This window comes from Micrasema longulum, unplaced genomic scaffold (genome assembly GCF_059751315.1).
Source record: "Micrasema longulum isolate JH-2025_06_02 unplaced genomic scaffold, ASM5975131v1 h1tg000113l, whole genome shotgun sequence".
Taxonomy (NCBI): Eukaryota; Metazoa; Arthropoda; class Insecta; order Trichoptera; family Brachycentridae; genus Micrasema; species Micrasema longulum.
This window is the reverse complement of record NW_028277319.1, coordinates 168,259-187,607: the sequence shown is the minus strand read 5'-3', so window position 1 is coordinate 187,607 and position 19,349 is coordinate 168,259. Positions and strand designations below refer to the sequence as shown.

General features: G+C 31.9%; 2 protein-coding genes across 8 annotated transcripts; both read left to right on the top strand.

Annotated features, from left to right (window-relative positions):
* The first annotated feature begins 1,891 nt into the window (after positions 1 to 1,891).
* Positions 1,892 to 4,475, top strand: SP555 (SPRY domain-containing SOCS box protein SP555). Of its 2 annotated transcripts, none has more exons than XM_088238875.1 (2): positions 1,892 to 2,095; positions 3,635 to 4,475. In XM_088238875.1, the coding sequence occupies exon 2, from the start codon at positions 3,642 to 3,644 to the stop codon at positions 4,362 to 4,364; it is 723 nt and encodes a 240-aa protein (XP_088095001.1). In that variant the 5' UTR covers positions 1,892 to 2,095; positions 3,635 to 3,641; the 3' UTR covers positions 4,365 to 4,475. The 2 variants fall into 2 exon arrangements, with proteins under 2 accessions (XP_088095001.1, XP_088094991.1); XM_088238865.1 differs by having other exon boundaries at positions 1,892 to 2,099.
* Positions 4,476 to 10,281: 5,806 nt separating this feature from the next.
* Positions 10,282 to 19,195, top strand: LOC148284515 (uncharacterized). 6 transcript variants are annotated; one of them, XM_088238812.1, is made up of 7 exons: positions 10,282 to 10,470; positions 10,643 to 10,722; positions 11,880 to 12,000; positions 12,103 to 12,182; positions 13,151 to 13,343; positions 15,231 to 15,355; positions 16,244 to 19,195. In XM_088238812.1, exons 2-7 carry the CDS (start codon positions 10,711 to 10,713, stop codon positions 16,373 to 16,375), a joined length of 663 nt encoding a protein of 220 aa, XP_088094938.1. In that variant the 5' UTR covers positions 10,282 to 10,470; positions 10,643 to 10,710; the 3' UTR covers positions 16,376 to 19,195. The 6 variants fall into 6 exon arrangements, with proteins under 6 accessions (XP_088094938.1, XP_088094945.1, XP_088094977.1 ...); XM_088238819.1 differs by lacking the exon at positions 10,643 to 10,722 and having other exon boundaries at positions 10,303 to 10,470; XM_088238851.1 differs by lacking the exons at positions 10,282 to 10,470; positions 10,643 to 10,722; positions 11,880 to 12,000 and having other exon boundaries at positions 12,115 to 12,186.
* The last annotated feature ends 154 nt before the right edge of the window (positions 19,196 to 19,349 follow it).

Genomic DNA, 19,349 nt, shown 5'->3' with positions numbered 1-19,349 from the left:
AAGCATTAAGAAGAGCATATAAATATATTTTTTTTATATTCGATTAAAACATTTCTTCAGATAGGAGTAGACGGACGCCAGCAGGAGGAACACTTTTTACTAAAGTAGAAATTTGCAGATCATCGCTGGACCTCCAGACCCAAAGGAAACAAGCCCGTTAGAACCGAGAGTGCATCCGTCGAGCATGTCCTATATGCTCTAGCAAAAACCAGAAGAGGTTGCCTTTGTCCGCTTAAAATAATTCGCCTGAAATATTGCAACTCACATCAGTGTGCTCAACAGCCAGCTGCATAGCATACGATGCCTAGGAAAATAGATTTACTATAGACCGTTGAATGGCTCTGGACAAGCGTGCAACTTTGTGTAAAGCCATCTTTCCCAAATTCACAGCTTTCCTAGCATGGAAAGTGTAATACAAATTTATTTAAAGAATTACACCATGGTTTGAAACCAAATTTGAAGTTCGGATAGAAGTGCCCAGATATTTTATAGAAGGAGGACGCACAAAATATCCTTTCAATGGTGAAAATTGGGTTTTTTGAGGAGCAAAGCTTAATTTATTTCGAATACCCCAATCGGATACTTTACTTAATGCATTATCTGCGCCACCTTCCACAGATCTGTGGCTATTGCTCTCAATCAAAATACATCCATCATCGGCAAGAGCCTGAATCATATATGATGAAGGAAGGGTAAGTTCGAGAACATCATCGAACAATACATTCCACAAAAGTGGTCCTAAAATAGAGCCTTGAGGACAGCCACATAAAATCTCACGTGATAAAAGTGTACTACCACCGGGATACACAACGTTTTGATTTGAAAAATAGCTTATTATAATTTTTAATAAGTTTGTAGATGTTTGTCGAAGTCGCAGCTTGGAAAGAATCATCGGCCACCAAGCATGGTCGAAGGCACCTTAGATATCAAGTAGGTAATATAATGAGGACATATTTTTTGTTTGTGTTTTCGAAATGATAGCATCTGCGGTAGAAATATTGGATCTGAACCTAAATTGCCTGCTCCGAACAGCAAAAATTAAATTGTGAAGCCCAAAGGAGCGATATTTAATGGTGCCCGTGATTCTAATCAACCGAGGTTTGAAGCTTGAAGCTTTTATAAATAATGTTCCTTTGATAAATAATCAAACAACCTTTCAATATAGTTCTTTATACGATGTTCCACTATGATGGTCACCCTAAACCTATTAAGCTCACCCCCTCCCTCCATCCCCTCTACCTTTTTTCAACTATTTCTCAAACAACATAGAATACTTTCATAATTTAATCAGTGCATGTTTGTCCTAATCAGTGCATGTGCTTATTCAAATGCATGTCGTGTTGGTTTTATATTTTTATGCAACAACTATGGTGAAGGTGTATAGTGGGTTTTACGCGTTGGTTTAATTGCTGTCCTGGCGAAGAGACGGGTACGTCTCGAAACCGGTAGACATATAAAGTCGGTAAGTGGTTATATACAATTTTTTAATAACATTTAGTAAAATGTTTGACCACAAAGTTAATGCTTTAAATATTAATAATATTATCTTTTTATTTATTTTCTCTGACGTACTCTAAATTTACTGTTTTGTTTTAACTTTGGGTGCTTATTTTTAAATAATAAAAATATAACACAACTTCTGCCTACCTACTTAATACAAATAAAATTAAAAGAAAAGACAAAAAAAACTTTTACCAAAACATAGTACTATCAACCAAAGTACAAGTTTACAGATGACATTTTTACAAATTTACATACAAATTAAAATGATGAATTTAACATGAACGGAACAAGTATAACTTATTTGAAACTACCGCCAATTTGTACACAGTTTTCTTGCATTCGAAGCTACAAGTATTGATTTTCTAAATGTCAGCGTGCTCCCGCGGTGCTTGCGCACTCAAAGCTCACTTTGGGTTGGCCGGAATAATGGGTTTATATTTTTCAATGTGATATTTTTACCTTTAAATTACTAAATTACATTACAAAAGGTGTTGATTTTTATAATGCAACTAATGAAACAATAAAAAGGATACATTATCGATGAGTTTGTAATGTTATCTCGGTGCAATTTTACATTGTAATATAAGAGTCCGTAGGTAACTATAAAAATTTGTTTACTTTTAAAGACTGAAATTAATCGTGAATAATACTGTTGTTTTTGTGTTTGTTATTTATTATTAATCATGTAAAGCTTATCATAAAATATTTTCCTTTATTGAGATTATTGATCAAGAGCAATCTCATTGAAATGACCAATGTTATGTTTTGCACATATGGCAAATATTCATATTTTTTTATTTGCATAAAATGGTATTATAAATATACGTGAATTCTGAAAATAATTATCATAAGAAATAGTTTTTGACATATTTTTATACCTTTGTAAATATCTTTTTGCTTAAAAAAAACATATGGAGTTCATTTACCGTGTTATTTCTTTTTTTATGAAGAAATCTAAGAAAATGGCTAAATGTTATATGAACTTGCTTTAAAAAAAACTGTTTGAGTACATAAGGTTCATTGTTTTACATGCATTATAGCTGGTTTTATACTTAGTTTTACATGATATAAATTTGTGCTTGTAAAAATATTATTTGAAAATAAGTGAAAGTCAGAACTCAACTCAGAATTCAGAAATAATGGTAGGTAATTATTTACATTCGCGAATTTCATGAATCATGATACCCATACGAAAATCTACTACTGTATCTGGGGCGGTATTCTAAATGCTCTCGTGGCCGTATTATCTCGTTTATTTACATACATATATACATACAAAATACACGAGAAAAACTGTTTTCTCGCGTCGCGAGAGCGGTTCTGAATGGTACTGCAGCTACTAGTTTCTATCGACGTGATAATGTCATAATACGTTCGTGTGGTTAATAATTAATAAATCTGCATATTGTGTAAATATTTTAGAGACATGTGAACATTGCAAAATAAATTTTAAACGCCTTACCTACGGCCCTCGTTAGAATATGTTACCTATAATAACAATATAATATGTAACTAAATAGTAAAAAAGGACACTCTCAACAATAGATGTAATATCTTTTTCCTAGGCAAAGGCACTTTTCTTCCTCCGTCTTTTCATTTATTTGGTGCAGGTACCTACCTCCCTAGTGCCTGCCATTGTAATCAATTATTGTAAAACAAACTATTGTGCCGTTTCTCCGTATGTGTAGGCAGCAGAGCTCTACACCACTAAGTTTTTGCATACCGACCTCGCTCTCTCTACATTCATACATCTTCTCGTGCACGCACCTCGATTATTCAGACTTTAGACATGTCCATCTTCAAGTATTTGCTGGATTTGGTCATGCCATCTATTTCGCGGTCTTCCTCGTATTTTCGCATACAGCAACATTCGCATCGTAAATCTTTTTGGCCGTTCTTTCGCTGTTCATTCGTATTACATACCAAACCAACCCACCACCTCCTTCTTAATTTTGTTGATAATGCTTATCTCTGATTTGCATACTGAACGGACCTCAATATTTATTCACCTATCGTATAACATATATAGTTTTACCGCACGTTTGTCTAAGATATCGCATTTTCATCTTTTTGTTTATCCAAATGCATAGTTTTCCATACGGGTCGATATTAACGTTTATTTTGCTTTCAGAGAGAAAATGGAAAACGTACCCGAATATATTGACGAATGGACTTGGGATAGGCAACAGAGTAGTCCTGAAGTTCATCTTTTTGGTTACCAATTAAAAGCCGCGCGTTTCCACCCAAACTGGAGTAGTGGAACAGCGGCTGTTAGGGGAACGAGAGTACTCAACAATGGCCGATTTTTTTGGGAAATAAACATATCTCAAAGAATATTCGGAACGAGCATGATGTTTGGAATCGGTACTAAGAAGGCTCGTCTACAGGCTGAATCATTCACAAATATTATTGGCGAAGATAAACATGGTTGGGCTCTATCTCACAAGGGGCTTCTGTGGCACGACGGTGTTTGGTATTCATATACCAAGCCATTCGTTGAAAACGAACCGGTAAAGATTGGCATTCTTTTCGATGGCATTTTTGGAACGTTGACATTTTTTAAAAATGGGGTTGATTTGGGAATAGCTTTTAGAGGATTGCACAAAGTGAAAGAACCGCTTTACCCAATGGTGAGTTCTACGGCTGCGAAGACACAAATGACTCTTCTGAAGTCTAATGCACATTTTGTTAGTTTGCAAGATCGATGTAGAGCCGAAATCGTCAAAAGAATCTGTGATATTAGCGATGTTGAAAATTTACTGCTGCCACCGAAAATGAAACATTTTATCAGCGAAGCTGTAATACAGACAAATAATGAATGTTTATTTACCGCAAACAGATATAGCCTAAATTCTATGTAATGTAAGTATCCAATTGTATATTTGATGTTATAATTCTTACAATAAAATAATCATTTTAAAATTTAAATGTAGGTACGAAGCGTAAATAAAAATATCTAATCCAATAAAAAACCTTTTTTATTAATCCATTCCTTTTTTACAGAATTATGTGGCTCTTGTAATATTTTTTTGCAGTGGTTCTCGTACATCATTGTGTAAAAAAATCTCATACCTACATTAAAAAAACATATGATTATTATTTTCTTCTAGTGTCTTGTACATAATGTATTGACATTTTATAATAAATATTATATATGGGTAACTATATTGCACCTATATGAGAATAGTGTGACTGTTGCCGACGCAATATAGAAACCAACCGTAAATTATAATAATCCATTAAAGCAACAAGCGAATATTCATCATCAATGTTTTCTACTTGCGAGGAAGTGACAAATTTTAAGTCATCTTGCTTTTATTTAACAAACCATAATACGCTGCGTATGCAGTTTCCTGTGCACCATGAGTGGAGAAAGGGAGGAAAGAATAAGGAAAGAAAATTAATTTTCGTAGTCTTGTTTCGATTTAAAATGAAAGCATACCTACTAATTTGCTCATTTCTTTAAATGATTTTTACCTGTTTACTTGAAACAGATGAGTACTCATTATCCAAACGAGTGGATATTTTCCCGTCTATATATCTACTCTTCGTCTAAAATCTATCCGATTTTTTTTTTTAATATACAGAATTTTCAGCATGGTTTTCTAAAGAGGCGCTCTGTATTAAGTCATATGAATAAACATGATTATTTTAGCTAAATACGTCACATCTAATACAATTAACAGAATGCAAGTTGACGTCATATACAGTAGGTACCACGGATTATTCTAAAACGTTTGATAAAGTGGATCACCGAATTCTCATACGTAAATTAGAACATTTAGGAATACACGTGACTTGACACGGTGAAAAATAAACAGTAAGCAGACTTATAGATATGGTTCATCTTTTACTTATATACAATGAAAGCACTCACCCTCCCGACGTGGATTTGTGTCTTTATTCAGTTTCGTGTATTCACCATCAATGACAGGCGCCGTGGGGCAGTTAGTTAGACTAACTGTGAAACTGGCGTCACGGGTTCGATTCCCGCCAGTTGCAAGAAAGAAATCCAAGATAGATTTTTTTTCTCAATTGTTCTGGGTGTTGTGGTTATTTTTCATTATCTACTTCCATATCCCCTCTATTCCACCTACTGACAAGCCTCAAAATAGAGGCTAAGCGGGTTATTCCTTTTTAAAAAAAAATTTTTAGTATTTTAAAGCGAAAATTTAATCTTTTTTTTACAATCAAACCGTAAAAACAACAAAACATAGAAACTTTAAAAGTTTTCATTCTACTTCTCACTGCAGTACCAATTATTAATTTGTGATCAAGATCGCTATGATCAATACAGTAACTTTATTCTGGTTTCTCTGAATGCCAGTGAAGAAATACAGTGTTAGTTTCAAATTAAAACTGCGGCAATACGTCTCAGATCCTAAAATAATATACTACAATCAATTATGGTTGAAGGCTATAAATCTGATTTCGTCTCTATTCCGTCTAGTGTACCACAGGGATCACACCTTAGGCCACTTCTATTTAATATCTATATTTATGATATTAAATTATATTTCAAAAACGCCTTTTCCCTTTGTTCAAGGCAACTATAAAAAATCACTAAACGTTAGGTATATCTATGATTGCGCAAAATTACAAAACCTATAATATGCACTATCGAATTTTTGTATTGAAAACAAACTTTATATGGATATTTCAAAATGTTTCAAAATATGTTTCATTCGAAATAAAAATAAATATTACTACCGATATGATAAATGAGAATAGAATTAGAGAACGTGCAAAATACGTGACTTGGAAATTATTTCGGACTCATAATTAAATTACAACAGTCATATGGAAACAATAATTAACAAACCATAGGCATAGGCACAAAATGACTGAATTTATTATGCGAGTGGGCAAATCTTTTAAAAACACAAATACATTTATAATTCTATACGCCCTCATTATGAATATTGCACTGCTATTTGGTCCTCTGTTTATACATTTAATATTAAAAGAATTTAGAGTGTTAAAAAATACTGAAACAAGTTAAATAAAAAATTAATTCGCATTTTTCAAATTGTCCAGCTTCTTTTAAATTTCATAACCTTAATTTTCTGAAGATATATCTACGACCTGAGCCTGCTTTATAGAATTGTACACAATGAATTTGATTCCCCAGAGATTAGACTGACTGATATTTTATATATTCCTAACATTAAAACTAAATATCGGAAATATTCTACCGTCCCTCGCATTTGTGAAATATTTAACAAGAATTTTAATAGTCTAGATCAGCGATCGGCAATTAGCAACCACCGAGCCAGATCCGGCCTGCAAAGTGTTTCTTTTTGGCACTTCGGGTTCCTGTTTAGTGCTTGAGCGGACCACAGTAATACATGCAGCCTGGCCGTTGGTCAAAGATTTCACTTTTTTTTTTCGTTAATAAGAATGTTCATGATATTTCAAAATGTGAAAGGCGGCCTCCGTGGTGCAGTGGTCAAGACGCTTGACTCACACACGGAAGGTTCCGGGTTCGATTCCCGGTGAAAGCACAAAAATTTAAAAATGTGATTTTTCTCAAGCCTGGGTGTTCTGTGATATATTTCACCACTGTAATTGGGCCTCCTGGCCTGTTGTGGTACAAAAAAATAAGAAAGAAAGAAAGTAGTAAAACGAGTATTGCAGACAGCATTTTTTGTATTTGAATTTCATTTTGACGGACGCGTGGCTCCCAAAAATAATTGACAGATTCATACGGCCCGCCACCAAAACTGATGGTGAAGTTCAGCGGTTTTTTGTATTGTTTTTATTTGTTACTAAGCCGATTTTTTTTTTCTTTTAGTATTACACAAAAGTGTATCGTTTTATCAGCGCAATGATTTTTTCAAGTTTTGTATTCCTGAAATTACTCCGCGTGTAAAGTCTTAAGTTCTCTTCCGCTTCTTCTCGATCAGTTCTGCCGATTGGTCCGTTGACTTACCGTAAACAGGAATTTTTTTACGACTTCCTTATCATTAGCTGAGTCATATGAACCAGTGGCGTCGTTTAAAGTGCCGTAAGATGGATTGAAGTGGCCTAATTTAGGATATTTTAATATAATTTATTAACTCATTTTAATACAGATAATAAAAGGAATTATGCATAAACTAATAATAAAACAGAATCGAAAGGGTGGAAAACCAAAATATTTTATTTTTTTGTGTGGCCCACTTAACCCCAGAATTGGAATGAAGCGATTCATTCGTTATAAATCTCTAGTATGCCTACTTCACTTTCACAAATAAACCTTTAAAAATATGTTCTTCATAAGAGCATCATACTTAGAAAAAAAACTGGAACTTCTGGGTATTTTTTTTTATTATTAAATAAAAACTGCTACCATAATTTCACACAAAATCCATAATTTGTTTATTCTATTACAAAAAGTGGCTTATGCGCCACTTTTTAGACAATATAAACGTTTCGTAGATTTTTGCTCTTAATTTCTCGTCGCCAAATCAAATGCAATTTTTTACTTCTACTTTCTTTCATTCATTCTTAGCCACCTTATTTTCCCCTCCCGCTATTTCCTTGTTTGTTTCCTTGTGGATATTAAAAATTTCTTTATTTTAATTTATTTGAAGAACATTGTCTTTATTACTTATCATTTATTTTTTAAATATTGCTTAAACCGTCACTATATTTTATAAAAATAAGGAAATACATATAATTGGATAGCCGGCCCAACTTTATAATACTTTCTTTTTCTTCATTAGTCTAAGTATAAGCATTATAACCTGCACATCTGTATGAATTCGAAATAAATAAAAATATACATTTATATTTTTTTTATTTCCTTCGTAAATACAACCAAAATCAGTTTTGAATTTTCAAGAATAATGTTTAACCATCATAATTTCTTTATTTATCAAAACAATACAGTTATAATTATTTACTTAATTGTAACAATAAACCTAGCCAAATAGGACAGGTTAGCCAAGGTAAGCTTAATTTTCCTTTGCCTGTAGGGGAACCCGGGGTGGAATAAGGTACCGGGGTGAAACGGGAAAAGGGCAGGAAATTCGCTACGTAAGACAGAAATGCGTGAACTTCACGCACAACAGTCAATTCACTGCGCTACGCTATACGAAACGGTTACTGTCAGCGTGTGCGCTTAGTTTGAAATTCATCGAATGCTAGAGAAAAAGCTCGAAAGTTCTAATATTTGCTCTGTTACACCAAGGTAAATATCTATACACTGTTCTTTATTTTTTTTAAATACATTACGTGTTGATTTCAACCTTCTTTTGACTTACTAAAAGTCTAGTGATAACTCAAAGCCAACTCTTATATTGGCCATAACTCCCGTGTTTTAAAGAACGCTACTCTTGGCTCTCGGGGCACAATGGGCGGGGCAAAATGGGGTGGTACCCCGTTCCACCCCTGAGAATATTTGTAGGTATCCTTTTTCTAACTAAGGTTGTAAATGCGAAAGTGAGTTTCTTTGTTTGTTTGTTACGCTTTTATACCTCTAACGTCACCTTTTCAACTGCAGATGGTGCGAACATACGAGTATACAAGAAAAACCAGCTGGCACTCATGGTCTGCGGATTCTATGTGTCAAGCTATTGATGCGGTCATAAGTTGAGAAAAAGGATACCTGGCGGCGTCTAATCGGTAGAGAGTACCATCATCAACACTTTAGAGGTACCTATGTTCGGAAAAGAAGGGAAAATCCAGAAGCTCTTGTTAATAAAAAAAGACAAGAAATTTCCGTACCATTTTTACAGCTGAGTAATAGTTGGAGCTTGTAAACTACCTGAAAGATATTCAAAAAGAGCTCTTCGATTCCGACTATGAATGGATTTCGTCTACTGGAATACCAGCTGGCAGAAAATAATAATTACAGCCATAATTTCAACAAAACTTTGGTAATGGCGGGAGAAGACTGGATTAGAAGCTTTTTGAAGCGTCACCCCGATTTAAGTCTGAGTAAACCAGAAGCAATATTTGGAAGACGAGCTATGGGTTTCAACAAAGTAGCAGTATTGAATTAAAAAAAAAAAAACACAAAATAAATTCAATTAGCAATCTTTACCGCCTCAACTTATAAAAATAATGTATTAAAAAGGGAAAAAATATCAAGATTGCGAAAGAAGAAAAAATAAGACAAAACTAAATATTTGAACGCAAAAAAAAAACAAAGAAACAAAAACTAAGATAAAAAAATAATTCGTTATTGAAAAATTGCTGTATTGCCAATGAATGCCGGTGTTCTTGTAGCGTTGGCAAAAATTGAGCGCAAATATTGTGTGTAGATTTATTCTCATTTCTCGTTTGTGAACTGTGAACTGTGCCAATAATTACTAAATTATTTGCACAGATCATAGATGAGAAATGCACAATGTCGTTATTTAGTTTATTTTTTCATGTATCTACAATAAAACATGCAAAAATTGTTATTATGTTGTTTTATATAATCGGGTCGAGTACCCCTTTGTGTCCCGGGCTTATTCCCCATTTTTTTAGACATTTTTTTTTGTAATGATATATTTAGGTAAGTTAAATACTGTTTTTTTTGTAGACAAATAAGTAAATTAATGTACAAATTTACAAATAATGATGTTATTCATTTCAAACTCTTACAAATTCTAATCAAAGCTTAGCTACCTCGTTCCGCCCCGGGTTCCCTTAATCTGTAATAATGACGCTTTGAATTACGTGAATATTTAGGGTCCTACTGTTAGATAATGATAATAAATTATTTATTTGCATGGCAATGATTAAAAAATAGCGCGACTTTCTGTGCAGTTTGATTTTGAATTGACATTCGGACGATTCGGGCTCAGACATTTTGTATGGTTCGCGTGCGCAAGTGCGTGGTGGGTGCGCTGTACTGCAATATTAATGCGAATGGACGAGCCTGTTTTAGTTTCTTTGTGTTTTCTGGTGTGGTGAAGCTGTTCTTTGCTTACTCTGTTTTTTTATTTATGTGATATTTATACCTTATTCGTTATTAAGTGTTATTTGCAATCTGTGAGTTTCCCTACAATTTTACAACAGTGTTTCGCTTTGAGTTTTCTTTACCGCATTTAATTATTCTTATTTATTTAATGATCAATCGATTTTACATACTTTGTCTGGAAATGCCATTTTCGTTCCATGTGAAGTCATTTGTGTGAGTTTTATTTCATACGTTTTGTTGCAGAAAATGCACAATTCTGGGTTACGCGGAATATCCGCGTTTTCCAGACAATCGCTTTATTGAGTGCTGAAATGCTACCACAGGTTATAATGATTTTCCAATAAATATGCAGTTCTCATTTTCATTTCTCAGAATTCTTATTTTGGTAGTTTCGTACTGTCGTAAACTGTTGTCACTTATCACTGAATCGTTGGTAATTTAATGCACGTCTGTAAAATTTTAGTATAAATTATGTTGTGAATATTCTCTACAGTTAATTTGTTTCTATGCCTGGTAGCGTGACAGCAGAAAAGTATCTGTAAGTAAATAAATTCAGACTTCACCATTAATCAACCTGAACTAACTTCATCAGTAAGTTTAATGTGGAAGTTAATTACTTAATTCGTTTGTGAATTAGAAATTTCTTTCTTACTATCTTATCACGCTCAATAATTTAGCTGTTAATGGTTTTGTTTGTTCAATAGTTCCATAAAAATGTGAGGAACTTTCACATGTAAATGTTTGTAGTTGGATGATTTATTAGATCATGTGTTTTCTTGTCTTGTATTATTTATTCTCTTCTGTAAATAAATGTCTAAAAAGCGACTAGCCTCAGCTACTCTGATACAAAAGTTACTATCTGCAAAAAGTTTTACACTTTGTTGTTTCACTTTACATCCCGCTAGAATCAATATCTAAAAAATGCGCTTATCTTACTTTTCAATATGCCAATTATTTATTTTACTTTCTGTAAAATAACTTTTTTGGTATATTTTGTTGACTTGCCAATGCCATAAGATCAAATAGTAATTAATAATATGAGAAAAAATTACATCTAGTTTTAATTTAATCTAGTTTTTTATATGAAAAAAAAGACACTTTTTAAATTATAATTTCTCAGCAAACCATAGTATCTTACTACTTATTGCAAACTCCAAAAACAGAAGGAAAATGTATGTAGGTATTCGTAAATTAGATAATATATAATATCATAGGATTTCTGGCACAAGTTGGTAACTAACATTTCACCAATTGTGAAATATTGCACTTTTAAAGTTAAAAGTTCACCCCAAATCACAATTTAAATAAAACCACAATCAGAATATTATAAAACATTATTTTTTGTATTTATAAAATACAACAAATTTTTTAATTTAATTTTTTGAAAATTTGTAACTACCAACTTGTGCGAGTAACCCAACAATATATAGTATCTACTTCATTTATAGAAGATGGGGAGTTCATAATCATTTGTTTGCAGGATGACATAAATGGTATTGGTGTGTGGTTAGTGTGGTTATCTGGAGGTGTACTGGGTGTGGTAGTTCTTCTGTTCGTTATCTGTTACTGCTGTCTGATGCCGCGTCACCAGAAGCCACCAGGTAAGTGCTAATAAAAACTATAAAATTGAGCCCATAACCTCGGCATATAAATTACATCTAGTGCAAAGTTTCTTGCCTGCTTATAATCAATTTAATTTACAGCTGCAGCAGACCCTTGCTGTCACCGAGAAGGCCCAAAGGAAATTCATTGGAATGTTTATCACCATGCACCCGAAATGCAAGTAGGTACTTATCAAACTATGCGATTGGCTTACCCACAAAATTTTCAGTTAGAATACATCCCATTCTATTTAATTACATTCAAAATGAACATGTTCAAGAATGCATTGCAGAAATTTTCAGTAGTTATCGAACTTTGTTTTAATTAAAATTCCAGCACTTTTTTGTTTTTCTTTGAAAAGACAGATTATTCTCAAACTATTAAGCCAGTTTAAACATTCATTTAATTTATGTCAAAAAAATATTCAAGTGACATGTGAAAAAAAAGTTAACTGTGCAGTCTGCCTTAGAACTTATCCTAGTGAGGACTGTTAAACCAATCTTGTATACATTTTTTAAATTTTGGTTTCTTAATTAAAAAAATATAATGCAATATTTATGAATTAATTAAGACAATTTACACCAAGCACCTAATTCAGCTAAATAAATGTATCTTTCAAAAAATCACACATGCATTGGTAAACCAATCGCAGTGTATCTTGATCATTTCTGTTACATGAAGGTAAGATGATCAGTATGACCCTTCAGATACCAGTCCAGGGACTAAGAAATATTCTAGTGTAAAAACACCCTTTAAAATAAATATTTTATATCAACCAAATCCGGAATCGAACCCGAGATCCCTAGCTTGGTAGGCAAACACACTGACCATTACACCACAAAGCCGACGTTAGAATTACCTACAGAAATATAGTAAATATAAATGTAGATATATTTATTCATAATGCTTAGTATTTGAACATTTGAATAATTTCAAATATAGATGTTTTTGTGCGCTAGCAAATAGGTATTTTAATTTGTAACATGAAGATGTTTATCACAATGTTAACAGTAACAATTTACTTATTGTATAAATATAAATAGCATTAAATTCAAGTATAGATTTAAAAACTATTCTTTTTCCACTTTTACTGATTTTGTAAAACATTTTACCTTGTTATTTGGAACTCACATTTTGTGTATATTTCAGATACCAAGGCCACCCGCTCGCCCAGTCAGCTATGCGGGGCACATCTGTCACACAAACATCACCCCGTATTACTCTGAAATACCCACCTACCACATGCACTACGAAAGGTGCCCGGAGCATGTTGTGAGTCACGGCTACATTAACAACACACCGACTGTTTCAGAAATAACAGCCCAATATGCATCCAGCAACAGTGAGTATAAATTCAAAACCTTTCAATACTCTAATTGTATTTCAATTAAGCTAATTTCAGTGTAACTTTATTTTGAGTCTATTCTTTTTTTGACTGGGTGTAACCCTCCTAGCGTTTAATCTAAATATACCGATATCATCATCATAAATATCATGATCATGTGAAACCACACATACTTCGACTCGATATACACCTTCCGAAAATTGTAAAGATGTGGAAATCATAAACATTGGGCAGAATGGTGAATGCTATAGTGTCCATTTAAAACTAGTAAATCCTTAGACTTCCAGGGGTGGTATTCCAAACGAAATTATAGCGCGGTATAGCGCGTTTTTACGTACTAAATACGCATTATAGCGCGCTGTGAACGCGTTCGGAATACCAGCCCTGTTTACCTTTATGTATATCAGTTGAGATATCCATCAATGTTTTTATTATTATAACAAATTGGTACCTATGCTTTAATAGGGAAATATAACTTTTTTTTACAATATTAAAGTAATAAGGGTCTATGAAATACTGTCAACTAAAAAAAATAAATAATTTTTTATTAGTAGCATAAAAAATATTTTTAAATTTATAATCTTGAATTCCTGCAAAAACGGTCATTGCATTGGCCACACCCCTAATACGTCACGATTCAAGTTAATTTTTAACTTTGTGTGTATGTGTGTAACCGCTTAAATTTTTATAGAACATCTTCACAAATCTTGACATCACAATTATCAAGGCCAAACATATCGCATTTTTCCAGGGACATATTTTTTTATGATTTCTTTTTTAAAGTTATGTATGAAAATATTTCTCCACAATATCCATATTTATTTTTAAAATACAATTGATTTTTCTAAATGCATTTCATATATTTTTATCGGTATATGTAGAATGTGATATTTCCCTATTTACGAAATTGTTATCAGTCCACTTATTTCATTGAAAATAAAACAATCTGATAATATTTGTATTTTGTTATTTGTTTATGTGTGGGAGAACAAAGTCCATTGATCGATGACACACACACGCGCCATATGATTTTACCTGAAATATAGCGCGACGACAGCATTTTCTATTGAATACAATACATTTTATTCTGCAAGACCAACAGTATTGCATATACCACGTTAAATTAATAACGAAATCGGGTGACATATCCAGTGCAACACACTGGAGTAGATTAACTTCATTCGCGCCATGGAAAGATGAAGAATAAAAGAACACAAGCTATAAAAGGACCACAGGGCGTAGTAACATCAGTCAGTCAGCCCAGTTTACTCATCACCGCCGTTACTCTCGCACATCATAACAAAGTAATGTAACTTAGTCAACGTGTAATAAATATGCATTGAACGCCAACCTCATTTCTCCTGTTGACTTCCAACTGGTGTAGGAGCCTCTCCCCTAACAACAAGTAAAATCTTATGTATTAGGATTTCTTAAAACTGAAATATCTTCTATTCACTATTTATCTTTCTTTTTTTTATTTTAAAAATATATTCTTATCTTGACTTCCCAGAAATAAGATATGTGTTAACGCTAGATTTCCAAATAAGTTAGTATCAAAATTAAAAATATATATTGATGAAAGAAAACCAGCGCCGGATCTAAGGGGCGCTAGCTCCCAGTCTCTCACTTAAAAAGGACGGAAATATACACATTTGTAAATAAATACAAACATGTTATTCTCCCTTCCCTTGCAAGCAAACGTCTGGTTCTTTGTGGCAACTGAACCTACGGTAGGTCCCGACCCTGAAGAAAAGACACCACAGCAGTGAATGATTTTTTTTTGCTTTCCTAGTTTTAATTTACTGAGTGTATAATAATTAACTAATATTTTTTTAGAATTTGTTGAAAAAGTGTTTATTATGTTTACATAAAAAATATTTTCAGTGTTGGATGATATGGTGAGTGCTGGGAGTGAAGATTCACTGAAGACAAGATCTCTGCCAGCATTTCTGAGATCAAAACAACGTCCATTGTCAACTGAAGATGATACTTACCAGTTGTATGCCAAGGTAAATATTTATATTCCACAATAAGTTAGGGTCTTTTCACGTTTTTTTTAAATAAACAAAAAATGACGATGATAGCGGTGGTAATATTTTTTTCGTGCGACGTCAGATAAACTTTCTAGAAAGTTTTGAAATATGCATATTTTGAATTACCCGAAAACGAGACATTTTCCACCCTATTGGACAAATGGCGTTTTGGCGCCAAATTTGCACGCAATGTTTATTAGAACTAGCGTAGTCGGCGGTCATAACGCATGACGTCAAAATGACAATGCCAACTGTGGGCCGTTTTTTATATGCTCATTTTTAAATCCGAAAATTATAAATGAAAACTTGTTTTGGATACATTAATAGTTATATCATTAGAATCGTAAAAATCCACTCTAAATACGTGTTATATTTTTAACATTATTCCCGACTTATGAAAATACCCTATTATTTATTGCCCCACAACAGAAAATGAAGCAACCACACACAACTCTCAGGCTTGAGAAAAATCCTGAGTACCTAATTATTAAGATCTCAATAAAAATCGAATCCAAAATCTTTCTTGTCTTTATTATTTCGTAGTGGAGAAAGCAATGTTAAAGCAATTATGAACATTCATTATTATTTTAAGAGTATTTGAAAAAAGTAAAACAGTGAATATGATCCCAGGTTCTATTTCAATAAAGATAGATGTAAAATATTTATTTCAAAGGTGCTCTTTGACTATTTATGGTTCTTGGACTAGATTCTAAAGCATAAGATGGATCATCTTGCTACACTTTTACATCTTAGTGCTAGTCCAGAGACAAGAAAATATTGCAGTAAAAAACAAATTTTTAAAGAAAGATGGACATATTCAGGTTAAATTTAACTGACTCTTTTTGAATTAGAATTTCTTTCCAGGTTAAATTTAGCAAGAAGCGCAGAAATCGCATGCGCAATGATGATGCGGCAGTTATAGCTCTCAGCAAATCACAAAGTCAGTGTCTTAATGCAGATGCCGTTATTGTTTACGATGAAAGAACTGCACTCTAAAAATTATGTACACTTTTTTATATACAGGATGGTGAAATGTTAAATAAGTCTCCTAGTAAACTCTATATTATATTGATTTGATCATAAATATTGTGTCCTCGTAACTATAAAAACCTTTTGCAAAAATGTCCATAGATTATTTATCAGGAATAAGTTTGTTTGAATCATTATTTATGGGAAGACATTTTTATACAATGCATTAAAAATTAAATATGGAATCTCCGATTACAGGCTTTCACATAATAATAAAAGAAAAATTGTTACATAAAAAACGGACAAGAATTCAATGTACTTACACAGTCCAGTGTTATTATTATAGTTGGATAATTTATATAGCGCCATTTTTGTGAAAATCACCATTCAAATATAGATACAAAATATTTATGCTTGGTTTTAATCTCAGAGTAATAATAATGCGCTGAAGTGGTAGCACATTATTACTTAAGATTTTGATACTATGTGCAAACTAATTATAATATGTTAAACGTATCTAAAATATAAATTTAACTGAAAATTTATCATAAAACAAGCTTGATTTCCTTTTGCTTTTATTAAAAAATTAAAAGTACTTCTATAAGTACTCTTTATTTTATTAAGTCTATAATATTCTTACATAACAAATACTAAATAAATTCACTAACATAATTACATCTTCAAAAGATCAATAATATGTAGGTTATAAAAAGTATGAAATGACGAGTATAATAGACAGTTAACTTTAAACTTGATAATATTTGTTTTACTGGCTTAGCAAAGAGCTATGTCTAATGGGTACATTGAAGTAGGTACACTAAAGAACAATTTAATTGATTTGATTTTTTACTGACAAAATAGCAATCTACCATCCTGTATCACATCTTCTTGGATAGCTCTATTTACCTTATCAATATCAATGTGTATTAAAAAACATATTTGTAATAATTTAATGGTGGAAATAAGCTAGTTTTATTTTGATGATTTTTTATGTGTACCAGGAGATAGATTGATATAATAGTTTGTGACCTTATTTAGTAGATAAACTTTTGGTTTAAATTGTTGTTATATTTTAAGTAGATTTTTATGTCCAAATGCTATTGTTTTTTTCCTTAATAGGATGAATAAACTTTTAAGCAGTAAATGAAATTTAATCAATGGTAATAGATAGATAAACATTATATGATATTAATGTCAATATTGAGACTGAGATCACAATGTAATACTTTATCATATTCCAAAAAAAGATGGTAAGTAAATAAGATTTCAGTGTCTTAGAATACTCCTAGTTATAATTAAAAACAATGAATTAATTCTTTAATTCCTTTTCCTTCCCTAATGGTGTATAGGGCACTGCATCGGTACATCAACCTCAGCGTATCATAATCATTTTTATTATATGAAGGTTAGATGATCAGTCTTATGCTTCAGGTGCCAATCCAGGGACTATGAAGTATTCTAGTGTAGAAACACCTTTTTAAATAAATATTTCATGTCAACCATGTCAAGATCGAACCTGAAACCTCTTGCATGGTAGGCAAACACGCTGATAAACAAACCGGCACAATTATTTATCTTTACTGCTGGCAAATGAAATAATGTGTTCATTAAAAACTAAACTCATGTCTGAACATTTCTGAAAAACAGATTTTATTTATTGTTATTTAGCTCTATAATAATAAATTAGTTAAAGTATATAATATATTGTGATATTACATTATATTATATAAACATACCACGTGATTATGTCCATCATTTTTTTTTTATCTATCTGCCAAAACCATGTTTGCAACTTTTTTATTCACACTCCACAAACTTTTTTACTTTCTCTTTAAGGGAGACAAAAAACTGTTATTAATTATGTACTGCTGAAAACAAATCTTATCCATAATTCCGTTTAATTTAAAACAATTTTTTTCCTATTTGCATTCTGGTTGAGGGAATATTTCAAACCAAAATCATAGAACAATAGAAACTGATTTTAATTTGGAAAAATACAAAATCAACACTACAAACTCCGACATGTTCATTGGGTAATGCTTCCACAGGGGGGGTATGTACGGTGGATTGTTGAAAAAGGAAAATGTATCAATGTTAATTGTGTGATTATTCCTGCTCCCTACAAAAACGAAAAATATTTATCGATTGGTATTTATAAGTAGCTAAAGATTTTCTCTACCCATTAGTATTTGATGTTTGGTCATTTATTTAATGGGTGTTTCAAAAGATGATCAATTTGTTATTCACTAGGTTTTTATATATTTATTTAATGTTATTATAGAAAATTTTTAGTTTTTAATCCATTTTTAAAATAAAATAACTATTTTGTAGTAACATTTTGCATTGAATTTTAAAAATAAAATATTTTAGATGGTCATTTTCTATATAACCAATCAGATGAAATTGACCTTAGTTTGTTTTTAAAATTAAAAAACTGCTGATTTTACCTGAAAAAATATAATTGTGTACTATGCATTAATGATACTATTTTGTGATGTACATGTATTAGATGTTTTATTTAAATCTAAATATGCATATCTTTAGTGATACTGCAATACCGCATAACTATCAATTGAGTTTTTAGGTTTTTTTTAATCAACCAAAAATACCACTGGGAGGTATCAGAAAAACTATCATAATTTCGAGTAAAAATGCAAGAATTTAAAACTAATGGCTCTTAGTTCCTATAACACATTTATTGCAGTAAAACATTTTCGTAAAAAAAAAAAAACAGATTACACTGTATTGCAGTATCACCGACGATATAATACACGCATGTCACATTTCTCTTCATTATTGTACGCATTTTATCCCACATTATGGACAATAAATCAGTTATAAATATAATTTTTGGTTTTATTATTGTCATCATCAATAAAAATAATGTTTTATCCTACATCTCGTCTCAATACAATTTCTTTTTAGGGGAAACAGCATATTCCTAAAATTTAAAACATACGTAGTTATAATATTATATAAACTTTTAAAGATAAATTGAATG